This window comes from Parasteatoda tepidariorum, chromosome X1 (genome assembly GCF_043381705.1).
Source record: "Parasteatoda tepidariorum isolate YZ-2023 chromosome X1, CAS_Ptep_4.0, whole genome shotgun sequence".
Lineage (NCBI taxonomy): Eukaryota > Metazoa > Arthropoda > Arachnida > Araneae > Theridiidae > Parasteatoda > Parasteatoda tepidariorum.
Genome location: NC_092214.1, coordinates 27,120,121 through 27,132,676, shown reverse-complemented (window position 1 = coordinate 27,132,676; position 12,556 = coordinate 27,120,121). Strand labels below are relative to the sequence as shown.

At 29.4% G+C, this 12,556-nt stretch overlaps 1 protein-coding gene across 3 annotated transcripts in view; it reads left to right on the top strand.

Annotated features, from left to right (window-relative positions):
* LOC107440328 (Rab3 interacting molecule) overlaps positions 1 to 12,556 on the top strand; it is a 154,380-nt gene that overhangs the window by 76,729 nt on the left and 65,095 nt on the right. For all 3 annotated transcript variants that reach the window (XM_021145414.3, XM_071187356.1, XM_021145415.3), the window contains one exon: positions 4,918 to 6,028. In XM_021145414.3, the coding sequence (XP_021001073.1) occupies positions 4,918 to 6,028 (1,111 nt within the window). The remainder of the gene's footprint in view (positions 1 to 4,917; positions 6,029 to 12,556) is intronic.

The following is a 12,556-nucleotide window of genomic DNA, read 5'->3' as shown; positions in this document are numbered from 1 at the left end:
ATCCTCGTTACAAATGAATTCGACTGCATTTCAATTTAGCGCTGAAAATAAGTTCTTGCGTTAATATGCGCATTTTTGTTATTCTTTGAGCTCTGAATGTTTTAATTAACAGCGATGTAATTAGTTGTTGATAGAAACAAAGCATAAAATGAATTTAATATTGTACTTTTGCTGATTATAAGTAGTATTTAGTAATTTGCTAACTGATAAGAACAGCTAATTATAAAAGTTACTAAATAAATTAAACTGTTCTTAAACACAAATGACATCATTTTAGAAAGTTTTTACAACAATCTTTCGAAATATTCAAAACATCTTAGTCTATAAAATTTTCCATTGAAAAATTACAAAGTTGGAGCATTAATAAAAATAATTTTCTTATTAAATTCGAATAATGTTTATCTCATCATTTCAGGCAAGAAGTTATTGATTTGGTCTTATTACCAAAAATACAGTTACGAGTTACGGGTCCAGAGATAATCGTAATTTCTTTATGTTGCAAATTATTATCGCCAGGGAAATAGCGACATAAATTCTGGGTGTTAAAAAGCTGGGCAGTAATTTATTGTCTTTTCAAATTATTGGACTCGCTCCAAATGTGTAGGAATCAATTGAATGAACTTTTTACGAATTCTAAATTATAATGAGATGAATCTAAGCAACAAATATTTCTTTGATTCCTTTATGTTTAAAGAAATCCTTGATGAGAAATAATTTTATGGTCTTATTAGATTGCATTCAATTAATCTTGAAATATTTACTATTCTATAATAGTTGAAAGAATTAAAGGATAAAAAACACGTCAAAGTTAAATTGAATGTGCCTAAATGTGGTACAGTTTCATATAAGTTTGTAGCAATTAAATCATATCCGACATTGTATTGGACACATTGGTAGAAAGGCCATGAAATGCAACTTAAATTCTAAACAAATTTTTCCAGACAAAATAAAATTTCTATTTGCAACTTAAGCCAAATTATGCCAGAGTCGCAGTGAGAAAATGTTTGTCGCATTTTTGGTAATCAAACCTCAAATGAAATGTTCAAGGTATCCAAATGCGACATTGCCTTTTTACAACGTTTTTGATAGTTTGCTCAAATGTAACTATGAAATTTTCTGATCAAAATGTCAACCTTTTTCTAATTATACAATCCTCGATCGTTTCCTAAGCAATGCAAGCAGAGTTAATCATCTTTTTATTGTCCCCCAAGTTCAATCAGTTTAAGACTAGTCAAGTATTTAAATTTTAACTAGAGCTCTGTTTTAGATGGCAATACAAATTGGCAGTGATTTCCTATTGTTACATGTAAAATTATTGTGATATTATTACCAAAATAAATTTATTATTTTTTTAAAACGAAATTACACCCTCCTTCAGATTAGCCAGAGCACTATGATTTTAACGGACGCTCTACGTTGGACCTAAGTTTCAATAAATTTTTGATAGCTGTAAAAATTATTGCAATATTATTGCCAACTAAAATTTACCGTCAACCCGGTTACGATCAAAATTTTAACGTGATCAAGTTAGTACCGTGGACGAAGTTGTATGATCATCACAAATAAAATTCAAATGGATCTAAGCTCTAGATTTGTGAAAGTTTCATTAAATCGCATTTACGGCTGATTCTTGAATTAGAATTTAAAATATCAGGTTCTTTATATTTAGGTACCTTGACCTTAAGATCGTATATAAAAACTTTTTTTCAATTTTTTTCTTTCAAGCACTGTAAACCTAGGTTATCTGGACACACTTTTTATAAATTTCAAGTATAATTTTTTTTAAAACTAGTAAAGAAATATGCTGGTCTTTATAACCGACTTTCTTTCAATCTAACAGTAGTGTTTTTACTTTATAACAATTATTACAACATATTTGCATTTGATAATACATAAAAAAATAGATATCAGGCTCAAGTAGCTCGCGTTAGGTTGGGTTACTTCAAACTATATAATATTTCTTTATATTAATGAATTGTAATTCTGAAAAAAAATTGTAAATTTGCTATTAATGAATGTCTTAAAGGGGCTTTGTTTAGGATATTTTGTCATATCTGATGGAGTTCTAATTGTTCAACAGAAAAATCAGCATTTGAAATTGATGTAATTTATAAAAGAATTTTAAATGAATGTATTTTTGAATAGATATAAAGGAAATGAGTTCTCAATGGTTTCAAGCCAATCATAGGTTCAAGTAAATCTTGAATAAAGCAGTCAATATACCAACATGCATTTTAGAATCATTTCAAAGGCAATTTGTAATTAAGCATTTAAATTAATATCACATAAAGTACAGTTTAGAAAGTAAATTAAATGATACGTTTGCTTGACTCAAGAATGGTACATAGTACATGGAATGGTACATAGACGCGAAGTATGTTGAAGAACATTAGTACAATCTCCACTCAATTGGGGTGGTATCTCGTAAACTACATGAATTGCTTCAGTGTTTTTAGCACTGCTGTAAGCCATATTGTGTGTACCCAGCAAAGTCAAACATCAGCTCAAATTACCAGTCACTGATTAACACCAAGAGCCGTATTAGCAACAAGCTCCTCTACAACAACACCTTCACACACAGCGCTACACATTTTTATAGGTTTGCCTATCCTTAATTCAGTTTCTCTTCAGTGTATTAAATCATATTCCTTTAAAATATTTAAATCTTTCAAAAGAAGAAATATATTTTCATACCGGTCATGGTCCTTTCCCTAAATACCTTTAACGTTTTGAATAACTGAAGAAGAAAACTGAGCCGGTGGAGAAACAGGCTCTCCATATCATTACGTAACAAACTGTCCCCTAATACAAGTTCCAGACACACAAGAAAACCATCCCCTTTGAATCGGAGAAAAAACTTTCTTTGTTAAAAATTAAAATCAAAAATCTGCTAAATGAGCAGTTGTTTAAATTCTGAGTAATTACACATCAAGTTAATTTGTCATTCTGTTTTGCCCTTTTTTTTACTTTCTTTTTTATATACATTTTTATTTATTTTTGTTTTCTTTGTTTTGCTTTTTACTTTTCTTACAAGAGGGTTATCAAAATTTTGTTGCACAAATCATACATTTAAATTGCCAATGATTAGTTGAACTTTTTTTTTACATGAATGTTTATTCTATGTATTAATTTGTGCACATATCTCCGTTTTTTTAACACTTTGTTTCATCATGTTTTAACAAGCTACTTAATATTTGGTTCGTAATCTTTGCCTTACTTTTATGTTAAATAATTTTTAAGTACCCTATCACATTTTTGTAAAGCAACATGTTACATTTTTACTCTGATTTTGCTAATCATCAAGTTTCTTTTGTTATCCTAAACTTCTAATTTTTTTTATTTGTAAATTCGCTATTGAATTCCAAAGAAAAATTCAAGTAATCTTCAAACAAAATTTATTATATTTTTCGGTTTCTACATGGTATTTAAGTGTTTCAGTTAATCAAAATTCAATAACACTAATAACTACTACTTTTAATATTTTTTTAACTTATGTACTTTAAAAAGAAGTCTCAAAGTCTTTTCATGTTTTTGCAATTTTCATTTGTTTTATAATGGTTTTTTCCTCTATGGTCTAAAACTGTACATTATTGAAATTATTTTAATCCTCAGTCATATTTTTTTTCTTCAATTGTATTCAATTTTCTGCTAAATTTGCCCCTAGTTTTTAGTTTTTTAGTTTGGTTTCCAAATGAACTGAAAAGATGACGAAAGCATTATAGTGCAGAGATGAGTTTGGGAGTAAAGTAAAGTAAAAGTGTATTAAATCATCCATTTAATCTTTATTTGAATGAGAGGCTTCTATGTAGTGTTTTGTGTGCTGGCTCCCAACTGATTAAAATTTAATATTAGCATTTAAACAAAATCAAATGTGCTTTAAAGAGAACGAATTGTATCCTTCACATTTTAAGATATAAATTATGATATTAAATCTAGTTAATTTACGCCATTTGGTCATTAAATCGTCACTCCATTCTATTCATCATACTTTCTATGCGAACTTTTTTCATGACTTAACCACATGTAATGAAGTTTAGAACAGAGGGAGAAAGACCTTTTAAACTTAGCTTTGCAAACTTCAGACTAAGAAAGTAAGAACTGCACAAATGAGAGATGCGTTATTAATTACCATTATGGAATGAGTTTATTATAATAAATAAAATTATCCATGTCTAAGTTCGCTTTAAGATAGAGTTTTATTTCAACATTATATGTCAACTATAAATAAGCAAATGTATTGCACTTATTGGGATTGAATGCCCTATTTATAATCACGATAATATCACGATCAGGCATCAATAACCAATCAACGGTTATAAATTTACAACCATGGTATTTAGAAAAGTGAAGGCAGGTTGTTTATGTGAAGAAAATGATTCATATATGTTTTTAGATTTCCAGCTCCAAAGTGGTGGTAGTTGTCATGCTAGCAATGATAATTGAAAGATCACTAAGCAGTTTCTCTCCCGTACATTCCGTTTCTAAAACGACTAGTAATTTGAGGTATCCAACGAGAAGCTGTAGATGTTATGTGTATTTTTTTTGGTGAAGCCGAAAAGTGTAGAGAGGTCGCAAAAATTCATAGAATATTGGAAAAGGATGTATGTAAAGCCTTCCATGCCACTTTTCAAGGGTTTGGAAAATAAGCAAGCGGAATCAGAAGCAAAATGAGGGAACTGACAGCTGTTCGGTTATCTTCCATTTATAACAGTTTCTATGACAAATCCCACAATCTAACGAGTAAAAGGTGCGCGAATTCTTTTTCGTACAACAGCAAAATACATTTCAGCGCATCTCCATAATTTTGTTTAATCGCTCCTGGTTCTTTACTTATGGACTGTACATCAAACAGTTCTGCTTCGTTTAAAAAATTTACTTAATGTTTAATAGTATTTAATATATTTCTTCCATTTTTAGGTCATTTGGGTATGCATTGTGTGCCGCAAGAAACAAGAACTTCTTATAAAAACGGGACAATGGCTTCACAGCGGCATGGCTGCCAAGCAACGAGAAATTGAAAGTGGTGAAATCATGTCTCCCAAACAAGACAAGAGGCCAAAACTAGAACGCGCACACAGCGAAGGAAAAGAAAACGTGGACAGTCACTATGTATTGGGAATTAGTAGGAGGGGATCTCTTCAACAAATACATAGGACAAATAGTCAAAGAGAACTTAGGCGACAGTATTCTCAAGAAAGAGAATCTGCGAAACAGGAATCCCATACAGACATTTTAAGGTATTCAGATAGAAATCGACCGTTAAAAGACAGAAGTCCTCCACCGGGGGACATCAAAAGGACTAGACCTAGTGAGATGCCTTCCCGTGGAGATGCCTTTTCTCGTTTACATGGTAGTGGTAGTTTAGACAGTCGCGGTGGACGATATGATGGTACTTCTGATCCTAGTTATGACAGGAGAAGAGATCGGTATTCTACAGATACAGGTGACCATTATAAACATCCCTCTGATAGGGATATATCTTGGAAAGAACCTCAAAGGTCTATTCACAGTACCGATCGAAGGCAATTTGGTAGGGATCAACCTTGGATAAGCCAGGAAGAAGATCGTAAAGATTCATCACTAGATCGAAGGACTAGCCAAGAATCGTTAAGCTATCATTCAGATAGACATGTACGAATGCCTTATATGCGAGGGGATGAATGGAAAGAATCTCCTAGAAAAAGAGACTACGATCTTCATAGTTCTGGTGAGGATCATCGATTAAGATTGCTAACAAGTCGAAGTGATGACGACAGAAGGACACATTTAGATCCAGATTATGCTTCCGACGGGCGAGGGAGGGGTCACAACAATCGAAAGAAAATTGATGCTGTGGTGAGAAATGACTCATTGAGCTCAGATCAATCAGAAAGTGTTCGACCACCTCCTCCTAAGCCCCATAAAAATAAAAGAGGTCGAAAACTTCGGCAGCGGTCTCTTAGCAGCTCGGACGACGAAATAAGGTCCACACCCGAATGCTCCAGTTGCGAAGAAATCGATGCCGAAAGTGAAAGTATTAGTGAGAAAGGTAAGTAAAATTCCTTAATTTTAAGTTCACATTACATTTGATTAGATCCAATATTTCTCATATTTGATAACAAGTGCAATTTTTTGACTGATCACTGGTTATCTTCGTACGAATTCCCTGCAAATATTTTCAGGATTGCGCATGGACATATTAAATATATTTGCATGTCCTTATAACATAAAATAACAGCTACACTTTCTGATTATTGTGAATTCTATCAGAGAGACAAAGCAAAACAAAATTTCCTGAAAAGCAAAGTTTCCCTTTTACTCTTGAAAAACCTGCATGATCACAAGGTATTTGTTTATGATTACACTTTTTAATGATGGCAAATTCTATAAGAATGCCAATGCATAGATGCATTCCTGAGTTAAAGTTAGTTAATAGTTAACAGCAATTATTAAAATATTGCTTGATTTTTATCAATGATAGTTGAAATTGAAGCAAAATTTTTTTTCTTCGTTCAAATGATAGAGAAAAAAGGTATAAAAGTGAAATAGAATAATTAAAAAGCTTGAAAGGATTAGTGATGTTTGCGTTATTTTGCAGATGTCTCAAAAGTGTATTTTCTGCTTACTCATAATTTAAATAAATAACTATATAAGTTTTGTTGCTTTCATAAGTTTTGCTATCAGGAGTTTTTTCTTTGCGTGTTTTTTTGCGTTTTAGCACTAAGGTTTTTCAAAGATTTTGGAGTGCAAACTGGTGACTGTTTCCATCACAGTTTGATAAAGACAAAAACCTCAGTTGATTTTTCAAATGTAAAATCGGTCTATTACTTTCAAATTTTACAATCACATTAGAGAATACCATAAAAAATATTACAAATAACATAAAAAACGTTGTTAAAAAGTTTATCTGTTACTGAAATGTATGCAGGTAACTTTGTTACAAATATGTTAATTATTTCACGCATTATAGCAAGTCATATAAGACTATTGAACTAGACAGGTATATGCTATTAAAATAAATATGACTTTCTAAATGTCTATATTTAATGATTTTAGAAACTATAAAACCTTTAAACAGTATATTTATTTTATACCATGAAATTACGAAGTTTGTAAATGGTATCAAGAAATATCTAATAGTTGAAATGTAATGTTTCACAATATTTTCAAGTTTGAACATACATTACACTACAATAATGAAAGAGACACTTTCAGTTTTTGACATGTTTTTGAATTTCTCCAAAAATACTCCAAGGATTATTTTAAAACTTTAGAGGCATTTAGAGCAAGTGATTCCTCATATTTATCAATAAATTTTAAAGTTTTAAAAGATTGATGAACTGTTAATTATTCACGAATGAAAACAACTATTTTTTAACATTCTATGCCAAAAAATATAACAATAAGCTTGTAACATGTATGGATTACTTCGGTTGTTATTCTTAATAATTTTGTATAACATCGTAATTCTAGCTTAAAAATTTATGTAGATAAAGATATATTTTATTAAAAAAAAAGCAAATCTTTTTTGTTTTATATATTTTTGCTATAACTTATGAAATATTCGTTACAATTAAACAAAATTTTTGGAGAAATTTGTTTAAAATCGAACATGGCGTAAGCATTTGAAGTAGTTATTTTATTGCATGTGGTGAACAAATGTAATTTTTTTTCCTTTATAATTTTGTAGTGAATCGCATTTAGTAACAGATGAAAAAAATTTGATTTGAATTTTGATAATTTAAAAAGTTTCTAGCAATTTTCTATGCAGATTTTGTACCTTTTAAAAGTAAACTCTGAATGATATGGGGTTACATCGGTATTGTAGAGACTCATCCTCCATAAAAGGATGATTTCTTTCGCTAGTTTTTCTTCCTCATACCATCACATTTTGGCATTACAATAATCATTACGGATGATTATTGTAAAGTATTATCATTTGTTATTTAATTTTGTTTACCATACAAAATAAAATTTGTGGAAAATCATATATAATGTGCATTTTTTTCACATTTTAAAATAATAAATTTGTAATTGATTTAAAATTACTCCAAAAATTTTGCTCGATTTTATTGAATGTTTTTAAAGTCATAGCAAAAAAATATAAGATAAAAAGATTAGCTTTTTGTAAAAATGCCAATACCTAAATAAATATTTAAGCTAGGTTTACGAAATTTTATGCAATTATTGAAAGTAAAAGCCACAAAGTTAAAAGTTTATTGCTGCATATTTTGGCATAGGGTGTTTAAAAATACTTGTTTTCGTTTGAAATTTATTACTGGTCTTTCAAACCTCTGAAAGTTTTAAACTTAAATGATAAGTATGAGAAATTGCATGACCTAAACATCTCTTTAGTTAAAAATGATATTTTAAGTATTTCTGGAGAAATTTAAGAAAGATTATGCTCTGTATCGCTGATGTATTGATATCGCTGAATACAGCGATACCGCCCATTCGTGGGGTATCGCTGTTTTGCTAACTTCCCGAAAGCATGGGATTAAATCTCTTTTTAACAGTAGATGCATATTTCGGCTATCTTACTCAAACTTGTGCTGTTTTTCAAATTGAAAAGTTTTTTTAAGTTATCCTTTGTATTTACAAAGAAACCCACATATGCATGTGAATAAATAATAATAATAATTGAAAAGAAAAATTAAATTACAGCCAGCTTGATCGATCCAGGTATAGTTCTATATTTAAAACGCTTGAAAGCGTAATTCAGGCCTATTTTTTTTTCTGTCCGAGAATTATATTAAGAAATTAAATAATTAATCATCACCTGCTTCCTATCAGTCATTTAAATAAACTGACATTTATAAATAAAGTGTTATTTTAAATAAATCGTAGAAGTTTAAAGAGTCGACTACTATTCAATTTGGTAAACGGCATAGTCATCAAAGGTTAAGCCCCGCAGTGAACTGCTCGTAAAAAAACGGTTCTCAGTAGAACAATAAAGTCAGAGAGGCTGTGGTCAGAGAGCCGATGGGTGACCTGCCTAGGGACCGAGGGTGCGTAGTATGGGTCCTCGTTAAACTGTTCTGCTCTACTTAGCGCGCGGATCGTCGGGCTACTAAAGTAGGGGAGCTATCCTTTCTGCAGAGGATCAAAATTTGGACAGCATGTCTTCGGATCATCCTGAGGGATATTTCCCAAACTACTACCAATTGTGTAGCTCGACGTAAATAAAATACTACTACAAAAGGTTAAAATTACCAAATAAATGGTAAAATTAATGACAGTTCTGACGAAATTTTTCGTAAGTTTATCATTCCTTAGATCATGGCATAAAAGCCCTTTATTGTCTTAAATTTACTTTTCAGTTTTGTATATTTGCTAAATTTGTGAAAATAAGAACTACAATTTTGAAAACAAAATTTTTGGTTAAACCTTTACCAGAAGAAATTTGAAAATTACTGAATGAATGAGTTAAATACGTTAATTTGGTTTTACTGCCATAATTATGATATTCTTACCAGAAATGTCATTACTATATAAGTACGGTAATGTAACTAAAAATTTTTTCTCCGTGAAGTACTTTCTCAAATAAATATTGATTACCAAACTATAAAAATTTAGGGAGATGCTTAGTTTTTTTTTAAGACTAGCAACTGTTTCAGTACATAAAATTTAAGATTTTATCATTACATCTTCATTTTATTTGACTATAATTACCTAGCTTACTTTACTACTAAAATTAAGTTCACAATTTAGAAGCAATAAAATTGGAAGCAAATCAGAAGTGAAGAAATATCTGTTGTAAAATTTGCAATGAGCAAGTATTACTTTCTTAAATAAATATTGTTTTCCAAGCAAAATATAACGAGATGTTTAATAATTTTTAAAACTAATTAGCATGATAACTGCTACACGACATGAAATTTATCAATCTGATCTTTATTTTACTTCACCTTAATTACTTCTCTTACACTTCATTATTAAAATTATATTCACTATCTCAAAACAAAGAAATTAGTAGCAAATCAGAAAATTATTTCTTTTAAAATTATGTTAATCACGAACGCTTACGTTTTCAAAGAATTGCATGCAAAGAATATAGTGTGTCGTGCTTCCCCCATTGTGTTTTACACTATATATTTCTCATAAAATAATTCATAATTCTAAGCAGACCGGATTTCTGTGGCATAAAAATCTAATCATAATTTCACTAAAAAAAGGCGTGTCACGCAATATTGGACTCAAAACGAAGCTTCCGTATCAAAATTCAAAGGATATGTTGAAGTCAGTGCAGTTGTAATGAAAGTTGCTGTTATGCTTAAGAAAAATTTTCAGAAAATTTATTCTTAAACTATAAGGATGACGAAGAAAATAGATTAACCTATTAATGTTGAGTTGTTTAAGAAAAATTTGAAATTTAGCATAGAATGGCAGGAAATCAACCTAAAAAAATAATTAAAATAATCCGATAAATTTTTTTTAAAAATTGATAAGTTTTAAAATTACTATAAATCTTCAAAGAAATCTAATTTGATGCAAAACTCAAGGAAAAAAAGTACTCTTAAGCATTTACTAAAACTATGCCTTACTCAAATTATATAATTAATAAAATGTAAATTGTTCCAAATTTCACGCAAAAAGTAATTTTGATACCATAGGATTTTTTTTAATCAAGGATTGTGAATTTTTTATTTATTCTTTAAGTATTGTGAAGTGGAGTTACTTTGACACACGTTTTGAGTTTTTTTTTTTTAATATTTCGTTGATATAACAATATTGAATTATTTTATCATGCTAATTAAGAGCATAGCATAAAAAACATTTATTCGGTTAAATTTACTTTTTATTTTTATATTTTTAACTAAATGTGTGGTAATACGAACCATAATTTTGAAAACTAGAATTTCTGGTAAATCATTACCAGGTAAACAGAAGATTTACGAAATGAATACTTTAAATACCGTATACTTTAATTTTATTAATCAGAATTATGATTTTTTTTACCAGAAATGTCACTTCCATACAGTACGGTGACTTTATCTGAATTTTTAAAATTTCTCTTAAGGTTTTATTTTAAGTATTGGATAAAATCATCAAGTGAGAAAGCGAAATGGTGCATTTTCCATTGAACTCATAGAGTTTAAAAAAATAAGAAATAAATATACTTTTTCATGTATTTTTTCAAGATTAAAATTTTTTTTATAATTTTTTTTATTAAAGAAGGTAATTAAAATGGCAAAAAAAGTTTTCTAAGAAAAAAAACTTTTAAACATTCTAATCATAAATCAATAAAATATAAAATTAAGTAAATACAAATTAAGTTGTAAATCAAACAATACAGGAGTATAAAATTTTTGAAAATGGTTACTTTGAAAATTTTACCATTGTAAAAATCTTTTTTTCTAAATTTTGTCTATACTAAATATTTTTTATTAAAAAATCACTCTGTAGAATGCAAGGTTATGGTTTAAATTTTACTAATATAATTTTGCTCTTATTTAAAAATTCCAATCGTAGAATCTAAATGGTTTTTAGTTAAAATATTACATTATGTAGAAAAAAACTATAATTGCATAAGACTTTTAAGAAATCATTTCTGATTTTTCAATCAATAAAAAAGACGCAATGGTTTTCTTATTTTTCTACATTCCCTTATACAACCTTATAAATGATATATTGAATTGAAAAAACAGATTATCCATTTTCCCCAAATTGACAGATAAATGCGGAGTATTCATGCGTCAAATAAAATAACATGAGATCAAAATCAATCATATTCAACCTTGTGAATCGACACTTGTTGAAATCAAATGTCATCACTGAATCTGTTTTTAACCTGTTTGTCGGCTAAATCTTACAGTTTTTCCAATTACGGGAAAATTTTTCTTGAAATCCGCATGATTTGAAGCATCACTTTAGTGCATTTCCTCATTGTTTTCCGCTTTTTTTTCTTTTCTGAATAACTGAAGAAACTTGAATTTAAGTGAATTTTGTAATTCGAACTTTCTAAAACGAAAATACGGATAGCCTGAAGTAAAAGCATGAATTTGCAGCACGATATGGCGTCGAGAACGTCGTTCAAATTTGTGTTTTCAAATATGTTGTTTCAAAAATTATGTAAGCACGAATTGTAATACAAGGAATAAGATGCTTGCCTAATACAAGAGGTTTTTCATTTTGTTTATATATTCATGAATTAATATTAAATTTAAGTGTAATTTGGTTATAAACTTAATATACACTGTTAGAATTTTCATTCTGAAATTACGGTAAAATAACCGGTAGTATAGTCTATTCATTCAATTAACCATAACGTTTATTGTTAGGAACATTTTTTTTACCATTACGGCTTTAAGAATGTTTACAAATTTTGTGGTTAAATAACCTTGAATACAAAACTATGTGGTTTTGTAACCATTTACAATTAGCATGGTTTCGAAACCGTAAAAATGAAATTTAAACGGACATTTGAGATCTGTGGGTGCTGCGCCATTTATGCGTGACTGATTGTTTAGTATTCCATTAGTCCAGGGTTGCAGCTTGAAGAGTGTATGACACTTGAAACTTCTCATGCACTGCAGGAATGGAAGAAATATTGTGGTATCATTGCTTGGATTCGAGC